We start from the raw sequence: 23568 nt of genomic DNA, 5'->3' as shown, positions 1-23568 counted from the left end.
AGGACCAGTTAATCACTCATGAGCACGACTGCTTGGTCATGATGACCCAAGTTCTCTGGCAGGGACACGACTAGAGTTCTTCATTATTGTTCGGCAGGGGAAAGACCAAAGTTCATCAGGAAAGAGGGTCAGCAGCAGGCGCACACAACACCCGTGGAGCATAAGTGTAATCATTCAGATCCATAAGCTTTTTGTAAAAATATCGACTATAAACTTAACCTAAATCAAATATCAAACATTATAAATATAAGATTAAAACCACCAGTTCTCTGCAGCACCTGGTAAAGGTACAAGCACTCTGCAGGGACACGAGCAGATTCTTTGCCATGACAGAAGGGTTAGTAGCAGGCAGAAAAGTCTATGGAGCTTCAGTGTTGTGGTTAAAGTCCAGGGGCACACAGTCCGGCACCACTCGGCAGGGGAAGACCAGACTAGTACGCCAGGACAGCAGGGTCAGCAGCCAGCGTACGAAACCTATGGGGTAGAAGCTTATTAGTTCAAATCCATGCTATCTTTTAATGTAGTTTAAACAAATTAAACTAACAAACTTCACATGATTCCATTCTCGGAACCTTAGCAGAGGCTTAGTATATCAGCAGTTCAGACTATGGTGGTTTACACATGGCATTTCTACACGCTTGGGTAGGTCTTATATAGGTAAATACAAACAAACAAACAAAAAAAAAAAGGTCAGCTGTGAAGCCTCCACCGTACTAATTTAAATTACAATTCATGTAATTGAATTTAGTTAATATTTCACACAAATCCTTAGCATAAAATGAATGTCAAGACCACAGTTTCCACAGTTCTTTCTTGACTGCAGTATACTGTCTATTCTAACTTTGCCTATAATGTCATCTCTCCATCATTAATTCAGAGTTGTATCAATAGATTATCGCTAGAATATAGTGCTAGTCATGATAAAATGCTATGGAAAGAATAGAGAACCATGGCATTGTCTTTAACTACTGTTAACCTACATTAAATAAACTGCGCGAAGACCAAAATCTAGGCCAAGATATTGTAAAAGAGGCCTAGTTCCATATCACCACGGAGTATCAGCGATGAGGGAAGGGCTATTGGCCATCACACCTCGGGGAGGGGAGGGCTATGGGCCATCACACCTCGGGGGAGGGAGGGCTATTGGCCATCACACCTCGGGGAGGGGAGGGCTATGGGCCATCACACCTCGGGGGGGGGAGGGCTATTGACCATCAAATCTCGGGGGGGGGAGGGCTATGGCCCATCACACCTCGGGGGGGGAGGGCTATGGGCCATCACACCTCGGGTGGGGGAGGGCTATGGGCCATCACACCTCGGGTGGGGGAGGGCTATGGGCCATCACACCTCGGGGGGGGGAGGGCTATGGGCCATCACACCTCGGGGAGGGGAGGGCTATGGGCCATCACACCTCGGGGAGGGGAGGGCTATGGGCCATCACACCTCGGGGAGGGGAGGGCTATTGGCCATCACACCTCGGGGAGGGAGGGCTATGGGCCATCACACCTCGGGTGGGGGAGGGCTATGGGCCATCACTCCTCGCGGGGGGAGGGCTATGGGCCATCACACCTCGGGGAGGGAGGGCTATTTGCCATCACACCTCGAGGGGGGAGGGCTATTGGCCATCATACCCCGGGGGGGGGGCTATTGGCCATCACACCTCGGGGGGGGGGTATGGGGCACCACACCACGGGGGTTCTATGGGCTGTCAACCAAGGGGCTATGGACTATCAACCACGGTAGGACTACGCAGTAACGGGGGCTACTGATGAAGACTAACACTACGGGGATTACCAAGACTATCCTGATGGGCTATAAATAGCGATATCAGTAGTAAAGCTAACATAAACCACTTGCTTTTCTACCCGAGGGGACAGGGCCCCTCCCACTTCCTTTGTCGTGCTTGCAGAAATTCTGATAACTTTACTTACGAGGATGAAATGAGTCTACTTCCTTCCTGGTCAAATCAACCCTCCAATGTCACTATACGTGCTATCAAATGCGCACAAAAGTAACACTTAAATACCCAAAAATACCTGGGACATCGGGTAGGCTATAAGAGCAAACCACCATTACATACCGTAAGGAGGAGTAGTCTGGATGTTGTAGTCCCTGTGGTAGTCCCAGAGCTCAGGCCAACATCTGAAATAAAACAAATATCCCCCAAAGATGACCTTGGTCTCATCACCTCTGAACCGCAACGTCACCACCATCCAACTGTATTGTCTGATTTGGTATCTAAACACTAGAGGTCTATGTCGTATGCTAAAGTCTAATATGGAAAGTAAACCATTAATGAAGAGGTGCTAGGAAGCCTTCTATGCTAGCTAGAATACAGTCCATACTTTTAATAATGCTGATAATACAGTAGCCAGTCATAAGGTAACAGAAATCCTTCAACGTAAAAAATAATTTAAAAAAATTGTCTGTCCCACTGAAAGGGTTAATCGAGGGGAGACTAAGCTACACACACACACACACACACACACACACACACACACACACACACACACACACACACACACAAAACCATCGGTCTATCTTAAATGCTGTTAGAATCAGGTTACTTGAAAATTATGCTGGTCACGAATTTTAAGTGGGTGGGCATTTTCTTTTGTTTTATTTTTTTCTTTCAGAAATTAAGACACTACATAGGCATACCAGGTACAGTTAGTTCAGTTTTATAAATAGTTTTTTTCATTGTTACTGTACATTGAATATGGCTCAATGAAACATTAACTGTATTTGAACGTGCATATTTTCCGCAACAACTAATATTTTGTGAAGAATTTGGCAATTTGTAAAGCAGTCTTTTATTTTTATAAATTCGATTAACTGTAAACATAAAAGGAAGAAAAGTGCTTAAACTGCAGAACATAAAAAAGGACGCAAGCATGGAAATATGCATCAATAATGATATAAATACAGCGAATGAAAACAGCATTTTACTTTGTTACACAATTGTTACACTGCAAGAATTTCATCACAGATTGTTTCTGCAGCCTGGCATCTGCGGCTTCTTGTATCTTCGATTCTTTGCTTACAAAAATGTTGCTACTGTTGACCGAGGATCGAAATTACCTGTACCAATAAGGTAATGAGTAATCTATAGCGTTTGCATTTTGAAGGGACATCGAAAGCCTGTCGTCATTTCGAAAAACATTGTAGTGAGAAACAGCTCACTCTACAACCATTGAATGTAGGGCTGCGTCGAAGGTAAATTTGTCAGGCGTTGTGAGAAATTTTGCATTTACCATTACAGCCTCAGCAGTCTGTTTGGATCTCGTCTTTATATTATGTTGCTGATCTTTCTAGCTTTGGGTTATAAATAATTACTGACTGATCATACGTCAGGCGTGTGTGTGTGTGTGTGTGTGTAATTCACCGAGTCGGTCAGGATCACTTTGATGGTCGTGATCGTCAGCTTTTACCCTCCCGGAAGGGAGCTGAGAGCTCATATAGTCCGATCTAAGGGTAAGGCTGTGACCTTCACACACGCACACCGGGTCGGTCAGGATCACTTGATGGTCGTGATCGTCAGCTTTTACCCTCCCGGAAGGGAGCTGAGAGCTCATATAGTCCGATCTAAGGGCAAGGCTGTGACCTTCACACACCCACACACCCGTCCCCTTGCTCAAGGGGGACAGTAACCACCCACTTCGTCAGTGAAACTTTTCGCAACCTGAGCGAGGCGCGAACTCCCGTCTACCAGATGGCAAGCGAGAGCGTTACCACTGCACCAGCGAGCGGTGTGTGTGTGTGTGTGTGTGTGTGTGTGTGTGTGTGTGTGTGTGTGTGCGTGCGTTTCTCTATGCATTTATTAAGATCGATAACCATTCAAGGCATTTAATACGAAGATTGCTACACAAGTTTTGCAGACATATCTACCACATCATCCTACACAACATCTCACCTTACCTGGACACGGCGTTCACCTCCAGGAGCCACCGGCGTAGACGTGACTTGCGATGAAGGAGGCGTTGAGATTTACGGTGAGAACTTTGTGATAATCCATACTTGCACCTCTTATCTATACCACTCTGAAAAGCTTTATTGATTTCAATAGATAATTCAATGCTGTCGAGTCGTGTATGATTAGTATATTGTTTTTTAACGTCTTATCAAGTCTGTCTTTTTACTTCCAAATACTTTTCTTCAGCTAAGTAAAGATCTGTGGCTTAGAAAGGGTTAATGAAAGCTATATCCAAACACTCCCTTTGGAAAATTATCTAAACTGAATTACATTGTCTGAAATTAGCAAGACTTAAACAGTGAAGTGGTTAACCCTTTGAACCCAGTGACGTAGCTTATTCTTGCCACATCCAGATTACAGCTTAAGGTAGACCTCTTGTAGTGAAGGGACTGATGAACAGTGTATCCTGTCTCCCATTCTTGGAAACTCACTAATCGAGTAAAATCGTCTTAGGTGGCATAAATGAAACAATAGTACTTCATCGAATTGAAGTGGTTGAGTTGATTAATTTCTTCTATTCTGAGAATCGTTTTTTTTCTTCTTTCATTTCATATTTGCTATTACTAGGCAATTACATTAATTTGAGAGACTCTTCGAAATGTAGGAGCTCGGAAAAAAAAAAAAAAAAACTATTGCTCCTATTCTGAACAAAATGAAACTACAGCGAAAAATAAAAATGTCAAACTTTAACTTCAAGGAATTTTTCCGTCTTTTGCAGCCTAGGCCTATTTCCCGCAGCTCAGTGACAGAGTGACAATAATATGGTTTGACACCCTTTCCTCATTTTTTCGGGATTAGCAAATTATTCTAGTGTTAATCTTTCGTTACAGCTCACCAATGAAGATGGGGAGAAGATAATTTATTGGACAGGGAATCCCCTCGTTGTCAGGACACAATAGTATGAATATTCTAATCCAACAAACGCCGGACGATTTCATGCAGGAGAGTGAGTCAAAGGAGCCTAACTGTGGGGCAATAATGATGCAATTGATAGTACATATTGAGTGTAGGAGTGAGTGCCTTGGGAGGGGACGTAACACCATAGCGATTTCTTCTGCTCAGTACACCTCAGTATTATTAGTGGAAAGTACGTCGGTATCAAAATGATGTTACTTGTATACACAGGAATGATATAATTTATTCACGCGGTAAAATGCACGTGATGACGTCTTCGTCTTGGAGCTGCGGTAAGGTGATGTAAGTATGGTAAGGTAAGGCAAGGTAAGATAAGGTAAAACAAGGTAAGGCAAGGCAAGGTAAGACAAGCAGGATATGGTAAGGTAGGGCAAGACAAGGCAAGGCAAGGTAGTGTAAGGGTAGGTTAATTAGGTAGTAACGACAGACATCTATCATTCCAACGCAATATCTACCTCTACTACCCTACTACACCCCATCCTCCCCGCTCTCAACATTCTCTTCTCTCGTTCGTTCGTTCTCTCCCACATCCCATGCCTCCCCTCCCCTCATGAATGCACCTGTCCTTAATTTCTCCCAAATCTCCCATCCTTAGCCCTTCCTAATCCCTACTCACCCTTCACCTCCACCTTAACTCTCCTCCCCCATTTCCATTCTTCCCCTCGCGCATCCACTTCTCCCTCCAGCCGTCACTCCTCCCGCCAGCTTTCCCTCCACCCTCCCGTCTCTATTCATTCCGGCAGTATATCTTGTAAATGGCTCGACCCTCCTTGCTCTTAATTAGCTAACTGAAAATAAGCCGTCAAAATACAGTATATAGTGCAATGCGACGATAATCTGTAGACAAAGTAATGTTATTTCATACATAAAAGTATTGGTGGCGACTCCAGGGTCACTTACTTCGTCACTTACTTCTGTCACTTACTTCGGTCAGCTTCATCATTAGCTATTTCCATTCTCACGTGTTAATCAAATAAATGATAAGTTATGTACATTAGCTCCAGAAAGTATCGGTGCACACATTAGTGTGAACATGAGACATGCGACGAAAGGTGCTGGGATGCGCCAGTTGTTCCGGCCGCATGCTGGCAGACCTAAATTCCTGCTTAGTTGCCAGCGGTTATGTATGGGCATATATTTTGTCGTTCCCATTCCACAAGCTTGTAATTACACAAATATCTATATAAAAGCACCCACATGTCACCTTACATGTCAAGTTAAAAGTATCTATTCGGTAGTCGTCGATCACACCCCACACCAATACTTTCTGGAGCTAGTATGCAGTACAGTGTGAAGTTAAAACGATATGGATCTATTACTACATAAAACAACCACTACATACCGCAGTTGAAGGGTGTTGGGCAGCAGCCGAAGTCACAACGTTCTCCCCTTCCACGATCTGGCTGGCAGGCGTTGGCTTCCCTGGCAAAAAACAAGGTTTTTCCCAGGAAAGTAACCCTGAACATCTTGAAATACAAACGATAGATGGTACTGTAAGACGACATGACGCCCAACGGAAAATTATCAGGGTAATCTTTAACCCTCTTATGGCAGTGTCAAGTCCAATATTCTCTTTATGTTAACACTAGACTAATGATATCATCGCCCATATTTAATACACCTTCAACTCTCAAACTGGAGAGCTAGATATAGCCTTCATTAACTCCTTCACTGCAATACTTCCTCCCCAAATTGAATGAAATCGTTTTGTGACAGCAAAAATAAAATGGAAAATACATCATCGGACTGAAGGGCGTAACATGTATCATTCTATAGAAGGGTCTCCAAGGAAGGTATGGGAGGTCTAATTCTGAGGTAGCCTGGGTGTGTTACTGGCTCAGGAGGGCAAATTCTACATGTTTCATACTCTTTCCATGTTGATTAGGCCTATTGCCATCCCTCCACTGTGAGGACTGAACTGTGACAACAGATTAACATTACAGTGCTGCTATACTTCGTCCACCTTGACTTGTCTTAAAATACAATCTCGCCGTCATGAATCAAGAGATAAAAGCAAGGGATTAAAATTACAACGAAGGCTATCAGGAAAAAGATTTATGGAGTCTGTAGAACCGCAGTATTGTCTTATTCTGCCGCTGAGGTACAGGAAATAAGGTGTAGAAGGACGCAGATCTGTTAAGTAATCTCTTCAATCTGGTGGCTCATATTTTATTCTCAATGGCTTTAAACTATTTCATTCATATCTAGAAAGACCTTGTGTAGTGAACAGGCATATGAAGGCCATGTGTAACCCCTCCACAACAACAACAACAATTGTGACCTATAATTGAGGCCCCAGACGGCATCAGCAATATAAGGTGGAATAAACACAATGGGATTCTGAGGTGGAAGAGAACCTTTGGGAATTTGGGCTGCATTAGGAAGTCTGGGACTCTGGGAAATACGTAATGTATCATAAGAAACTAAACATGATTCATGTGTAACAATCAAGACATTCTCATCAAATTTAATTTCTTAATGTAAGGCTCCAAGAGAGAATAACGAACACTCAGCATGAAGTAGCGGGATTACTTGTAAGAACTGTTTGATTCGTTGCATTCTGTGATGGTTTTTTAAAATATCGGACGATGAAATGTCAGAAAAAAAAGAAAAAAAATGAATATGAACATGGCAGAACATAGAGTGAAAACTTTACGACGATACAGTAACATACTAAGGACTTAACATTGATATTTTTATACATATGAGAGATAACTTGCATAGAAAAATGAGTAAAAGCTTCTTGAAGTATCTGTCACACTTGGGATCCATGGTCTGCGGCCGACAAGAGAGGTTAGTATATGTTTATTACAGTGGAAATGAATTCTAGATTTCAATCAGACATATGAACTATAAAAAAAAAATGAAAGTAAAGAGATATCTGTAAAAAAAATTTATTTTACTGTAGAAGACAGCACATAACATTATGCATAATTTTTTTTTAACAGACAAGAAACTGACGTTCACATCAACTACAAAAATATCATATAATACTTAAACATAAACAAGTCAGATCTTATACCTCACAGCATATGAACATCGTTATAATCATTATCTTTATTCTATTTCCCACTATTTAAAAGAACTGGGTAAGATATAGAATCAGGAAATAGAAATATATAAAGAATGGGAGACACTATCAAGGGTCCAGAGATATGGGTCATCCAAAAGTTCGCTCATATAATGCAACAACAAATTCCTAAGATGGTGTATGTTAATATAATGCCGAAAATGTCTTCATTTCCGAGAAGCTATTTCATCATTATCATCATTATAGCCCATATTCTCAGCCCTTCATGTACGCAACTGGTCAATTCTGGAACTGTTTCCATCAGTCTGTCATTCCCACTGTCTATTACGTTTAGTTTTGTAAATGAAATGTATCCAGGCAACTCTAATTCAACTGGTCTTGATTTGGCTTCCTTCACCAGAATTTCGAAGAGATGTTTTGCAGGCTGTCATTCATGGGTGGTCGTTTTTTCTTTCTTAACTCACTCTCTCTCTTCCCACACACACACACACTCTTACATTAAAATTTGGTAGCCATGATGTACCGCAACAGTCTCATGGATGCCACTCTTCCTGAAGAATCTTTATGATCTCCGGAGCTCCCTCACCAATCTTGGGCACCTCAAAGTCTCCTCCGAAATACGCCGAGATTTTAGCTGGAACCAAAGACTCGACGCCTGTGGAGGGGTCACGGAAGTCTTGGCACATGTCTCTTAGGAATGCAATTATTATCTCCTTCATGTCTCTCTCCGCCCACACCAGTTGTTCTTCGTGTTTCCTCTGCATCTGTCGAAGGAAAACATTCTTCATGGCAAATCCAGCCGGGACCATAAGTTTCCAGCTGCGCGAGTCCCACCACATGTAATTACTCTTCACTTCCCGAGGCATCCACGGCTCTGACTTCAAAGTAGAGAGGAGGGCTTTGAGTGCTATGTAAACACGCCGTTCATGCTTATCCAACCGAGCCAGTACCTCAGCCTCAGCCCCTGCGAAGCTAAACCTCCACGTGCCCTCACCCACGTTGCTGAGGTACACATGTTTAAGGCCTGTGGGTGTGAGTGATGGCCGATGCACTTCAGACGGCCACTGGACACGCAAAACTGGCACTAGGTCTACCCCGATCAGCAACAGTGGGTACTCTCTCCCTTGCCACGCGAAAGCCAGGGCCACCCCTGCCTGCGTTCGAGCCACCCCTGGAGGCACTAGGCTTAGGCGGGGGTCAGTAATACTGTGGGTCTTGAGACAACTTTTCACTAACTCGAAGAACTCACTGACCAGCGTGTTCTCCTGAAGAGATGGATTATCACTCATCACCTTTACTTCCAGCCTGTGGCCACTGAGGGCGATTTGCGTTGCTTCCTGTTCACTAACTTCCACATTTACATCTATATCAGTCAATACAAGGTTCATGTCGTATTCATCAGGAGCGTATAGTCGCGTACCATCTTCAGAACTCCCAACAATGATTAAGTTTCCTCTGTAAAGCTCATTCACTTCACTAACTTTATCCACTATACCCTGTACTTCTACCAACATTACACGTTTCACCTCCTGGGCCTCTTTCTGGCTAAAGTCGACTGTTATTTGGTGCAGACTGGAGAGGAAATGTTTCAGATCGACATCATAGAGAACATTCTTTATGAGCTTACTCGGATTATCGAGCAGCGATTTCTCCTCAGGATCCACTGCACGCTTCCTGTAGCACTGGAGATAGGCTTGGAAATTATCGTTGATCTCCTCGGGTGTTGTGCCTGCTCTACTCCCAAGATCTTGTCCTGGATTCAGCGCTACTAACTGTTCATATGTTGACTGATGACCGAACATGGCGGCCAGGTGGGCAGGGGTGTGGCCGTACCTGAGAATGATTAATTAACAGACCTTACCATCATTTGTCTTTCGTAACTCTACTTTGTTCACTTTAGCTTGACCTAAATTTTCCTCTCTTAACTATTCTTTGTTAGCTTTACCTTGGCCTAAATTTCCCTCTCATAACTTTCCTCTGTTCACTTTTACTTGGCTTAAGTTTTCCATCTCTTTGTCTTGAATGTTGCGCTATAACGAGAGATTAAACTGTCATCCCTCTGTGGAATGCAGGGTTGTAACAAGAGAGCAACACTGGAATATTGTGCTTAGACAAGAATTGCTTGGGAATGGATGTAGAAATTAAACACTAGAATACGGTGACAGCTGTGAGGAAGTGCTAGGGAATGGGTGGAGAGCCGTAGTACTTCCTTATTCTGCCACTGAACTAGGGAAATAACCTAGAAAAGGATGAAAACCTCCGACCAATTAAGGGGAACGAATTATAGGTGTAACTTTTGCAGGAGTGATAAGCATAGCACCAGAGTCGAACCGTAATGGTCAGAGGTTGAACAAATAATAATAATGATAATAACAGTAGTAGTAGTAATAATAATAATAATAATAATAATAATCATCATCATCATCATCATCATCATAATAATAAATAATAATAATGCAGCAAAAAGAGTAATACACAACGTGTATCTGACATCATCATTTTCGTCTGTCTGAATCAATCCACTGCAGGACAACGCTCCCCCCCCACCCCATTTTAATTTTTTTAATTTTTTTTTTTTTTAGTCTAGCTCCACCAAAAAAGTCTCACCTGTCTTGCTGAAGAGGGCGGGCACCAAGGGCAAGTAGAAGCGCCACACATCCTGAATTGCCATGTGAAGCTGCTTGGTGAAGGGCGCAGGAGTCCTGGGGAAGCATGCATATAGGATCTTTGCCAGTTTTCAAGATAAATCAGTTTCTATAGTAGTTTATTATCACGATTAATTTTGCTTCGTTGCATTTTTTAAATCAACTTTTCAGTCAAAATCTAGTGTGTAATTTATTTTTTGCCTCATATGGCTTGTAAAGTTTCCCTGGCTGATCACCAAATCTCAGGTATTGAACCAATCATGGCATGTCAGACCTTTTAGAAATTGCCATGAAAACTGACTTCCAGTAGTACCAGACTTTCCCCTAAAGAATCAAATACAGCCGGATAACGCCAAAACATTTCTGATAGGCAAGAGCAGAGCACCATTTCTTTTCCTCAGCCTATTTCTTGATATACAACTTAGGCTCAGAAATGCTGGTGTACTGTACCTGGGTAGGATCTACCACGGTGTCGGGAGTCAGGCCACCCACCCGAACCAGTAGGTAGGTTAAGTGAAGGAGGCCCTGTCGACTTGCTAACAGTAGGGCATAGGGCAGGGAGGCAGGGTTTAACATGAAGGCTGTGGCTTCATTGGAATGGGAGGAGTAAATACTGAACAGATGACTGTACAAGTCGATAACCTGTTGTATCTTTTGTTTCTCATCTGCGTCCTTGCACTTTTGCACAATGTCTTCCATCTGCCTTTTCTCACGATGATATGTGTTCTGAAAATAAAATATGGATAAAGTTTTTCATATCATCATCATCATCATCATTGTCCTCCTCCTTATCATCATCATCCTAGCCCAACTGACCACACGTGGCAAAGGAAAGTCAGTGCATAATTCCTTGATCTCACCAAATTTACTTTTGAACTCACTATATTAAAAGAAATAAATAAGCTTGTTACAGGATAATAAAAAAGCAGCAACATATGTAACCTGGCTGGTTTACACAGAGATGACAGTCGTTTATGAAGAGAAACATCAAGCGCAAAGTAGGGCACAAAATTATTCAGTATTCTGCCGTAAAAACTTCCTTTAGGCATTGCATAGCTGCGATATCCATTACTGAATCTTCAATTATGAAACACAGGATTCACTGTACATTTTACACACCTTCACCTTACGCGAACATATTTATAAGCACTGACCTCTTCAGCCTCCTTCCTGCGCTGGTCACGAAGAAGTGCAAGCGGTATCATCCCCCTGGCGTCTGGGATATATAGGCATCCCCCAAGGTCCCTTAGTGCAACCTCAAACATTTCCCAGTGTCCCGTCTCAAGCGCTGCATGCACCACTGTTCTCTGGGACGTATTCAGATATTATGAGATTATGTTGTGTTAGAATGGTTGTTTATTAATTTTATCAACATCATCATCATCATCATCCTAAATGCTTGCTTATCATAATCATCATCATCATAAATGCATGTTTATCATCATTATCATTCTAATCATAAATGCTTGTTTATTTCATCATAATCATCATCATCAACAATGCTTATTATTTCATCATCATCATCGTTGTCGTCGTCGTCGTCTTCATTATCGTTATCATCATCAGCCTCATGTCGGGGGATAGGGAAGGGTAAAAACTGGTCAAGATCTTTTACATACCCCGGTGTGATCCAAAAGATATGCTTTGGCCCCCGCTTGTCTAAGGAAGGATGCTGTGAGTGGGCAGTCGTTGATGGCGGCGGAGACGAGGAGTGAGGTGAGAACTGACTGGGGTTGAGATGGCCAGAATGTAAGCTTCGGTGAGCCTCCCTTCAGCCTTTCTAACAAGTGACTGATGCCGGAAATGAGATTAGAGTCTTGGGGTTTCACACGAAGTCTCTCAGCCTCCAGGACGTGCAGAAAGTACTGTAATAAACACACACACACACACACACACACACACACACACACACACACACACACACACACACAAATTCATTTAATGTTGCCGGTATATATAAAAGCCTCTGTTTAATAAATCAGGACGTCAGTAATTAGTACTTTGACTAGAATTATTATACATATTATCTGAGAGCACAGGAATAGATCTTAACACCTCAGAATTCACTCCCTAGACTGCTGCATACTAAGTCGCAGTTAATCACTAGAAGTTCATGGTGAACGTTTTCCTGTTATGGTACGTTTTACCCAATGAATGTTTTATGACCGAGCTACAGACCACAACACAAACATCATCAGATATTTATATACTAATCATTCCAAATATTTCTTACCCTAGTAACTTGTGCCTTGACCCTAATAGTGACATCAGGTGAAGTCCAAGCCACCTGCAGCAGAGATAGTCCTCCCACGCTGGTAGTAAGAGGCGCGCCACAAGCCACTAACGCACTTATGATCCTGGGGAATTATATATATATATATATATATATATATATAATCTGTCTGTCTATCTATATATCTATATCTATATCTATCTATCTATCTATATACACACACACATTCGACATCGAATTCAAGAAAAGAAGCCCATGAAGGTCAGTAATTATGGTTCCAGACATTATGTAAAATATATACAAGAAACCTTAGGCACAAATGAAAAAAATGTAAATATGGAACCTGGGCCTATTGCAAGTGACGGCCAGGATGAGGGCACTTGTGTAGAAGTCGCGGATGGGGAGAACTGGAGCACCTTGTCCAAGTATCCGACACGCCTCCACCACATCGTCCCCGGCACTTATCACCGTCAGGAGCCTGTAATACAGCGTCGTGGCACTCTTCTTTCCTTGCCCTTCCTGTAAAATGCATATAAAGGAAAAGTGCATTCTCCTTTACTTGCCTTCCTGTAAATAAATACACAGAAAAGACTGCACTCTTCTCCCCTTGTTGTTCCTGCAAACATGAACACAGGTTAATATTTCTCTTGTACTGGTATATGAAAAGACTGCATTCTCTTTTGCTTGTCGTTCGTGTAAAAACGAATATAACTTACAGTACTATTCATCTTGTACACGAAAATACCCTATTTTCCTTTTTCTTTGTCCTTCATGAAAGAAAAGCAAATCATACTTACGAGAGGGAATTGGCCATAGTTTATTAATGAAACTGGTACCATGACGAGGGTGTTTGTGTTGAAATCAGGAATGGGGAGGAGTCACAGGAATGACACCCACTGCCTCAGTAACTAACATACCTCCGTCACATCGTTTCCTACACTCACCGCTTCTCGTGGTAGGTCGTGTTCTTGAGTACCATAGTCATTTATCACTTTCACACCTTGGGAATGTATTATCATTATGTCAGGGTTTTCATAGGCATTGTATGTACATTAACTAAGTCTCCTGCTGGGGTTCTTCATACCTGAGATTCCGGAGAAGCATTCAGCCACTCAGCAAGGTTGTGATGTCCAGCCTTCCTCGCTAAGTCGGCAGGCGTGTCTCTCGTGTAGGTCAGCACTCTTGCCATGGCTCCACACGACTCCAGTAAAGTCCGGGCTATGGTGGTCAGTCCAAGGTGGGCGGCCCAGTGAAGGGGAGTCCAGCCGTTGTGGTCCTGGAGAAACGTAATGATTTTGCAGTATGTAGGCTAAAGAAAAGGAAAAGAAAAAAGAAAGGTTCCAAAGTGGTTAATTACTATCAAAAATCTCATTTATTTTCCAATTTTAACGTTCACACTGGTTTTCTTCTTTAGTACAATTAAAGAGAAAAATCATAAATTAAAAGGATCTATACATAAGGTCTATTATTGATATGGTACCTGGTAGTGACCATCCCTATTCTCCGGTACGTTGGCCTCCAGGAAAGCATCGTTCTCTTCCTTCACCCAGTGCAAAGTCTTCTCCCCCTCTGACTCGTACTCCTCCAAGCTTCTTCTCTGTTAGTAGGGATCTCGTTTGACTCTTCAGGAACAGTGGAATAAACTTATCAGAACAATATTTCAGTTATTCACAGGGATTAGCTTTAAGTGAGCTGCAAAACACAAACAGTTCTTCCAAATTTTATTTTTCAAGAGAAAGCATTGACGTGTCACTCTATTTAGCTGGACACACAATTGACAGACTATGTTTTCGTGGCTTCCTATCTCTTTTCCTTCTGTGAAAAATTACGCGATGTTCTAGGGGAATGAAAATTATATTCTGACCAGTAACGAGACAAGCTTACCATAAGTGTGTTGGTGGGGATGAGTTTCGATGCTGGTTTAGTTTTGGGCATCTTCCGCAGCAGCCAGGCAGTGTTGTGTTTACCCCATGCTTCTGCCACCTCCTCTGGCGTTAGGCCCCTCCCGTCCTTCTCACTCGTGCTCAGTCCTGCGGCACTTAACTCCTGGATGGCCCTCTCGTTCCCGGCCAAAGCAGCAAAGTGCATGGCGGTGGAGGAGGTGTTGCTGAGGGCGGAAATGTCACAACCAGCGTCCAATAGCAGCCTCATTACCCCTGGGGAGTTGCCGATGATGGAGTGGTGCAGGGGGGTCCTCTGAGTACTGTCCCTCGCGTCTATGTCAGCACCGACCTCTACCAACGCCCGAGCACAGGCGTCCCACCCTCGCCTGGCCGCAAGGTGGAGAGCGGTCACACCTGTATATCATTGTAAATCAAGGATGACAGCAACAACAACAACTACCTAGTACTCAAATCCATCAACTTTGCAGATACCAGTGGACACACAAAGTCACTTCTCCCCCCACATGACACCACAACAGAAATACAATCAATTAAAATACGCACTGGTAACAAATCACACATAACAGTCGCTGACACATACATTCCCCCCCCCCCAATCGTCCCCCACAGTACCACACAATTACTCTCCACAGATACACCACATCACTAACATACCCAACATCATCCTGGGTGGTGATTTCAACACCAAGTCGTCGGTCTGGCATGTCAACAACCCTGACACAGACTGAGGGCTGGTACTACAATCCCAGACAGATCATCTTTTCATACTAAACAGTCTAGACCAACATACCCATATCCCACAACAAGCCCTCTTCCTCCCATAATCTCCAGACATCACCTTCTGCTCCCCAAACCTCGCTCCCACTACATCATGGAGAGTGGTCAAAACCTTAGGTTCTGATCACCTCCCAATCATTATCACTGCCAAAACCAGAATCACCCCAGCTGGCCACAAACACACATACACTAGTTATAAGAGAGCCAACTGGGAGGCCTTTGTAACTGAAACAGAACAACATTTCGAAACACTAAACAGTACACCCATCACAAACATCAACATCGCTGTGCACACTTTCAATACAATCATACAAAACGCAGACAAAAGACACATCCCTAGAGGCAACAGAAAGAGACACAACCCCAACTTCACACCAGAAATTCAAGGCCTCATCAGACAACGGGACACACTGCGACACTCCCCAACACCCCATACACAAGACACCATACAACAAATACAAGAACTCAACACTCAAATAAACAGTAAAATATCAGAACAGCAAACACTAAACTGGAAAAATTACCTCCAAACACTTGACCACAAAAAACACATCAGCAAACTCTACAAAACACTAAACAGCATCACACATTCCAACAGCAACACCACACAATCACACGCTGCCATCACAACAACAGACACCATACCCTCAAACAAACAACAAGCAAACACTCTCATCAATCACTTTTCACAAGTCAGCCATCTAACCCCCCATCCGGAAGACCGACGTATCATCAGACGTAAGAGACAGTTCCCCACAGACCCAGACTACGCACCTTTCACTTAAAACCAGACGAAGCACATCATTAACAACCTCAAGCACTCATCTGCCTGTGGACCAGACAACATAAGCAACATTCACCTTAAACACCTAGGACCACAAGGCATACAAGCACTCACCAACATATCAAACTACAACTACTCACACAACATAATACCCAACATCTGGAAGCATGGAAATATCATCACTATCCCTAAACCCAACAAAGACCCCACGTATCCTTCTCACATCGCCCCATCACGCTCCTCTGCACCCCCTCTAAAGTCACTGAACGACTGATACTACAACTAGTCACACCTCACATTCCCCTAGCCCAGTCACACCATGGCTTTAGGCCACTACACTCCACAAACACCCTTCTTACAGACCTTACACAGAGAGTTTTCGATGGCATGAATTCAGCTAGGCCACCACACAGAACACTCCTAATCACACCAGACATTAGCAAAGCTTTTGATGCCATCCCCCGCCACAACCTCACAAACAAAATACTCAACACAAACATGCACAATAACACAAAAAGATGGCTGGCAAACTACTTAGCAGGCAGATATGCACACGTAACATTTGCCGGTCAGCCTTCTAACATCAGAAACTTCACAAACGGCGTCCCCCAAGGATCTGTTTTGTCCCCTACACTCTTTAATCTATACATGCACATACCCACACCCCACACACCACAGATACACATAGCTTCCTATGCAGATGATATAACACTTACATGTACACACCAAAACTCAAACACAGCTGCACACAACATTCAACCTTACCTCAACACACTACACGAATGGTTCACCACAAACATGCTCAAAATAGCCCCGGCCATATCTACAGTTACTCTTCTCACAAACTGGACAGCAGAACACAGTCACATCCCACACCTCACCATAAACAACACTCCACTACCACACACACACACACACACACACACACACACACACACACACACACACACACACAAAATCCTTGGTGTAACATACAATACATCTATGTCATTCAAACAACACATTACAAACATTAAAAATAAAATAACACCAAGACTCAATGCTTTGAGGTCACTTGCCCATACAACATTCGGACACAACAAAGAAACCACCACCACAGTATACAAACAATATATACGTTCAGTGATGAATTATGCAAGCCCTGCCTGGGCTTCTAACCTCACCAAAACACACTACAACACTCTACAGACCATACAGAACAAGGCCCTAAAAATAATCACAGGCTGCACAGCTACTACACCCACAGACCATCTACATCAAGAAACCAAAGTCCTCAAGGTCAAGGATCACCTAGACATGAGAGGCACCCAGTTTCTTGCTGCAGCCCCCACAAACCCACAATATCAACTACAGTACATGGCAGCACATCCACCCACACCAAGGAACATCAAAACAACACCCAGCACACGATACCATACACAAATACTGTCATCTCTACCCCCTCGCCCACCTCAGACCAGCTTCCAGAAGCATATCCACACTCAGATCACTCGCCGCTCCATTCAGTCACTTAAAGACAACACACAGCTGCACGGCCTCCTGACATCCACCCTTCTGAATCCTATCTTCCTCGTGAGGACAGGGTCCGACTGGCCAGGCTCAGATGTGGGCACCATCCAGCCCTCTTAAGCTACCAGAAGAGGCTGGATGACTCCGTCGCTGATGCCTGTCCAGGATGCAACACAGCACCCCATACTATTAAGTACATTATGGAAGACTGCATTGCACACAATCACCTACGCCAACAACACAACATACACTCTTTGAGAGCTCTGTGGGAAAGCCCGGTCTCGGCCATGGCCTTCCTAAGGGACTCGGGGCTGTTTGGCCAGACTGCCATGGGAACAGCTACTACTACTACTACTACAAACAGCAACAGGAACAACAACAACAAGAACTTTTCGTTCAGCTGGGGGGCTAGGCAAACTGCTTAACCCACTAATGGTTTGACCTCAGTTTTTTATTATACCTCCCCCGGATGGCAATATAATTTATTTTTTTGTTTAGTCAGCTTCAAATACCCTCAAACTAATGGAAAACAATATCAAAATTGTGAAAAAAAAAAAAAGTCTTTAATTGGGTGAAAAGGTGCTTTAAGTCCCGGCCCACGGGGTGATCGAATATCGTGCTGGCGAGTTGCTAGGTCGGAGTGTGGCTGCCCCGTCGCACTCATTCTTTTTATGCGTCATGGTCATTTTGTTTGCAATGTTGAGTTTTCGTCAAGTGGTCACGTTTCTGGGATTGATTCCTGACACATCCAGTCTGGCCATTTATTACTAAATCAAAGAATAGAACTAAGGGAAAATGAAAATACTATATACACCCCGCCTTGATGCCTTCATTCTCCCTCTTGGTAGCAAACATGGCTGCCGGAGTCATGATGATGTATTTATAAACCATGTGTGACTGTTTCCCCTGTCTCCACGTTTATAATGTATAATCTACAAAGTGGGGTTGTAAAAATGCATCCTGCAGTGTCTGCTGAAGGTAGAGGAAGTCCATAATCACTGTATGATAAGAAAGTGGGACAAAATTGTTCATTACCTCGCAGTGGCGTATATAGGTCCATGGAAATGGGGGGCCACAGTGGTGAATCCAGGATTTTCTAAGGGGAGGGGGCGAGCGAAGCGAGCCTTTACAGCTGGGGGGTCTAGGGGGGCGCTGTGAGCCCCCCCAGGAAAGTTTTTTGAAAGTCGAGCATTTTTAGAGTCATTTTCAGGCCTCAGGAGGGATGTATTGCACTAATTTGATATTCACTAACAAAACAATATAAAGAAGCTTATGGATCTTGGCTAAAGCAAAAATGAGCTGTTTGAAAAATATTTAATTAGGGAATTCTACAGTACCCGGTATGTAAAAAAAAAAAAATGCTAGATCATAATATACAGTTGTTAATTCCTTCATTCCTGGAAGTTGCAATGTTCATTTTTATTTAAAACATTAAAAAAAATTAAGCTAAAACTCGCATTAATGACAGAGAGAGAGAGAGAGAGAGAGTGCTCACTTCTCTTCAAAAATGCAGGCTGTTAGTTACAGCCATCATTTTATAACAATCGATAAGGGAAGTTTATAGTTTCTACACCAACCAATTCATAGGGGCCTATGCCATATGGGCAAATGTTTTGTATAAGTATTTAGATCTGCAGATATGTAGGGACAAACGAGGAGGGCCATGGCCGATTCCCCCCCCCCCCATATACGCCACTGTTACCTCGAGAAATAAAAGTACTGGTGATGTGATCGCATCTTTTTAGCAATCCCTGTTATTTAGGAACAAAATCTTTAAATATATATATATATATATATATATATATATATATATATATATATATATATATATATAAGAAATACAGATACTCTCACGTAATACAGACGCCCTCCAAGTTTAAAAATTCAAACTTAACACAGGAACTTCTGGCTTATATTGGGGGAGGCGGTGGCTGAATCGGTAGAGAGGCGGCCTGCAGTCCTAATGGACCCAGGTTCGAATCCCGGCTGGGGCAGGGAACAGTTTAAGGATTTGAATTGGATAAAAAGCAGACTTTCCTGATCTACCTGATGACCCGCCGAGATGTCGTAAAAATACCCCCGCTAATATCAATACATCAATCCTGTATGAGACAGCCCTAGTATGTATTCAATACGGATGGTGGGTGTTAGCGCCAAAGTGGTGACATGTGGAGATGTAGGAGGACTACTGGGCCTTGGGATTGGCTGCTGCCCCCGAGATATAGGCCTGAAGCCTTTGCCCAGAGTCGGACACGTAAAAAAAAAAAAAAAAAATCCGAAATGAAACTTACCGTGCTTATCTCCGATATTTAAGTTTGGCTGTTGGGGCAGGAGAATCTTGACCACCTGTTCCAATCCTCTGTGTACGGCCACCTGCAGCGGCGTGTATGGGAAGTGACCTTTGGCATCGACGGGTACACCGGCCTTTAGAAGGAGGGCCACAATCTGGGCGTGACCTTTACCAGCGGCCAGGGTGAGGAGGGTAGCGCCTGGTGCCTCGGGGTCATGGGAGGGCAACAAGATGGTGAGGTCAGCCCCATCCCTCACTGCTGCTTCAACTCGCGCTGTGTCGCCGCAGCGCGCCCACTCCACCAAGTCCTGGGTAAAAGGGTAACGTGTAGCACCCATGTCTTATTACTGAAGTTGTGAGTGGCACAGTTCCGTCATGTGAAAATAAACCCACTATTGTTATTCAGATACGTAAAAAAATAAAGAGCCCACTGTATAACCTTAACTCATTCAGCCAGAGGACGTCCTTCTCACTTTATTCTTGTTAGTACAATACGATTTTACTCAATGCTAGCAGAAGGCGATTTTACTCAACCCAGGAGACACTGTTCGACCTAGTGGGATTAGATTTAGGCCGTACTGACCTCTTCACTACCAGCTTGAATAAAATCACCTGGAGGATCCCTGAGTAAAATGAAAAATGTGTTATTCCAGTGAAGGAGTAAATATCCTCAGGCACCTATGACTCACTCTCAAGTGTGTGAAGTTAGCGGAAACACAGGGTGGTCCACAAATAATGTACATGAACACTCACCTGGCGTTTTTTTTTTTTTTTTTTTTTTTTGGGGGGGGGGGGAAGATGGCTCAATCTGCTGGTGTGAGTATGGGTGTGACACTGGGAGTAGGAAATAATTACATGGTACACGATAGACACTGAAAAAGTTCACTGAGCCGTCCAAACAGCATACGAGAACTCTCCCGGGGGAATGGAAAAGGAAAGTTATATATGGACAATGTTGTATGTACGACCTACAGTTATCGCGATTATGAGACGGTTGGTATGTAACTCGACGACCCACCCTCTGCTGAAAAAAAAAAAAAATGTCTTAGTTAACAGAAATAGAATACTAGAGTGGTCCCGACCACGAGGAGGGAATTAATGGTGCCAATATCAACATTCTTAGACTCCCATCACTTTCAGGTAAATAAAATAGTCCAGCGCTAACATAACTGGAATACTAGAGTTGTCCTAACGATAAGAGGGTTAATCAGACTCACAAACGATAAGAGCACAGTGTTCAACGTTTCTCTGGCGTTAACGGAAATGGAATACTAGAGTTGCCCTAACGATAAGAGTTCATCAGATACGTCAAAGAAAAACAGTCCTGTGTTTAAGGTTCCTTATCTCGTGCCTGGGATTTAGCTAACCTTCCCAAGTGCACAGAAACGTTTGATGTAAAGGATGAAGCACTGTGGAAGGTTAACACATCCTTGAAAGCTTCTGTTATTCTTTGACTCACTGACTATATTCCTTAAGTTGCTATGACTCGCTCTCAGCTGAATAAAATATAGTCTGCCGTTCACTGCAATTGAGTTGTTCTGAGCATGAGAGTTATTACTGAAGGTCATATTTACCATTTCACTATAATTATCTTTTTCCAGCTCCTTACAAACGATTTTACTTTGCATCGGTGATTTTTCGAGCTGGAAGAAGAGATTAACAGGAAAAACATTTCCTAAATCAAATAGAGTAGTCAAGCAGTAGCAGAAAATCAGTAAAATCTATCTGTAGCCTTAATCCCGGCGTGAGGGATCGGCACAAACAAATCGTCTCGATGTTGCCCTGTCCTCTGCCATTTGTCTGCTCTCCCTTCAACTCACACCTCTCTCTCTCTCTCTCTCTCTCACTCCATCCCGCCATTTCATCCTCGGTTTTCATTTTATATAACGTTTGGTGTAAAAGACAACTCTGTACAAGGGCAGGACTGTCCGTGACTGGTGCAGTTAACCTCTATTATTACCGAAAGTCACGCTAATACCCACTCTTATAACAATGACCATCAAAGGATCATAGTGTATATATTCTGTGCATATATATATATATATATATATATATATATATATATATATATATATATATATATATATATACTATTTTCTTTACATATATATGTATCTTTGCTATGACCATTTTCCTTGTATATAACGTATATATATATATATACCGTAATTTCTAAAGTGCCATGATTAAATTACTAAAATAGATTGTCTATACCCATTAAGCTTACTGTTCTCATTCAACGTGCAATGTACTGAACTCAGACAAGCCACCAGACTGATAACCTAGTAACTGTTGCTTCAACTCTCTCTCTCTCTCTCTCTCTCTCATACGGCACACACACACACACACACACACACACACACACACACATAATTATTACCTACGATAACAAAGAACAAGGAACTCCTAAGCTTTAAAAAAGTCAATTACTCTTACCCTATTCAGTGTCTGTGAGGCTTCGGTGTGCTGTGGGATGCTGGTAGCCATAGTGATATCTCTGTCTGCCTCTCTCTCGTCACCAGAGTATTGTTTTATGCAGGCTGACATCACACCCTCTTATTTAAAAGGGGGAATACCCTGGTTGTCAGAAGGATAATTTTTCTCAGTAAACTTTCACTGGTTAATACTTTTGCTTCACACTGGCTAACGCTCTGTCTCTCCTCTTTCACCGCTTTGCTCTCTCTCATTCACCCATTGCCTCACCCTACCTCTCTCACTGCTTTATCCTGCCTAGCTTATGGCCTCACCCTGCTTCACTCGTTTTTTCCTGCCGCACTCACTGCCCCGTTCTACCTCACAAATTACCTCACTAATCCACTACCACTCATTTTTTCATCCTACCTGACACGCTACTTCATCCTGTCTCTCTTACTTCCTCACACACACACACACACACTGACATAACCTGTATAAGTCCTCTGCAGTCTTTGAGTTCCCATTTCGCTCATCTCCCCCCCTTAAATTTTTCCGTTTTTTACACTGCCTTCCTTCACTAACTCACCCTGTCTCATACACAGATCTTCCATCTTACTACCAAAACTATACTGTCAAAAGCTAACTCATCTTTCTACCAAAATCCCATCCCATGCGTGGCACTCTTGAACATTCTCTATTACTCTTGAGTCTGACCATTCCTCATCCTGCCTCACACCATCCTCCCATCTTACTACCAAAACTATACTAATATTAACTAACACTTGTTTATCCTTTTATCGAATCACCACCCCTTGTTTACATCTCTAAAGTTTCCCTATATCACTCCTTAGGGCGTTACCTTTCCTCAGTCTGCCTCAAACATCACCCCCTCCTCTCACTGCTAAACACACACTGATTCCAATGTGACGGTCGTGACCAAGCTACCAACCCGTAATACGAATATCGCTATACTTGCTAACGCTAAGCTGGCAATGCTATGTAGCTATTTTCTTGCTAGCTTATTCTTCCTAGTACTTCTTCCTAAGCAGTTTATTTTGCATAATACACTTTCAATTCGTCTTAAGCGTTATC

The 23568-nt window shown here is 43.0% G+C and overlaps 1 protein-coding gene across 1 annotated transcript; it reads right to left on the bottom strand.

The window, feature by feature from the left end:
- Window positions 1–8232: 8232 nt before the first annotated feature.
- LOC145397885 (uncharacterized) lies at window positions 8233–22548 on the bottom strand. The gene is made up of 12 exons (XM_080270919.1): window positions 22498–22548; window positions 20063–20369; window positions 14682–15094; window positions 14278–14394; window positions 13882–14073; window positions 13141–13316; window positions 12798–12921; window positions 12184–12429; window positions 11719–11871; window positions 11015–11290; window positions 10527–10621; window positions 8233–9752 (listed from the first exon to the last, which is right to left on the bottom strand). Exons 1-12 carry the CDS (start codon window positions 22546–22548, stop codon window positions 8453–8455), a joined length of 3450 nt encoding a protein of 1149 aa, XP_080127045.1. The 3' UTR covers window positions 8233–8452.
- Between the last annotated feature and the right edge of the window lie 1020 nt (window positions 22549–23568).

This window comes from Coenobita brevimanus, chromosome 43, assembly GCF_032717465.1.
Source record: "Coenobita brevimanus isolate Jiangsu-jjx chromosome 43, ASM3271746v2, whole genome shotgun sequence".
Classification (NCBI taxonomy): domain Eukaryota; kingdom Metazoa; phylum Arthropoda; class Malacostraca; order Decapoda; family Coenobitidae; genus Coenobita; species Coenobita brevimanus.
Note: the sequence above shows the minus strand (reverse complement) of the source record. Positions and strands in the feature narration are given on the sequence as shown.

What these genes read in the sequence shown, in the direction of transcription:
- LOC145397885 (XM_080270919.1), bottom strand. Translation starts at nt 22,548, where the DNA reads ATGGCTACCAGCATCCCACAGCACACCGAAGCCTCACAGACACTGAAT. An exon ending in ATCTTTTGGATCACACCGGG is followed by an intron (nt 11,872 to 12,183) that starts GTATGTAAAAGA and finishes AATACGTCCCAG; the next exon opens with AGAACAGTGGTGCATGCAGC. An exon ending in GCAGGAAGGAGGCTGAAGAG is followed by an intron (nt 11,291 to 11,718) that starts GTCAGTGCTTAT and finishes TTTTATTTTCAG; the next exon opens with AACACATATCATCGTGAGAA.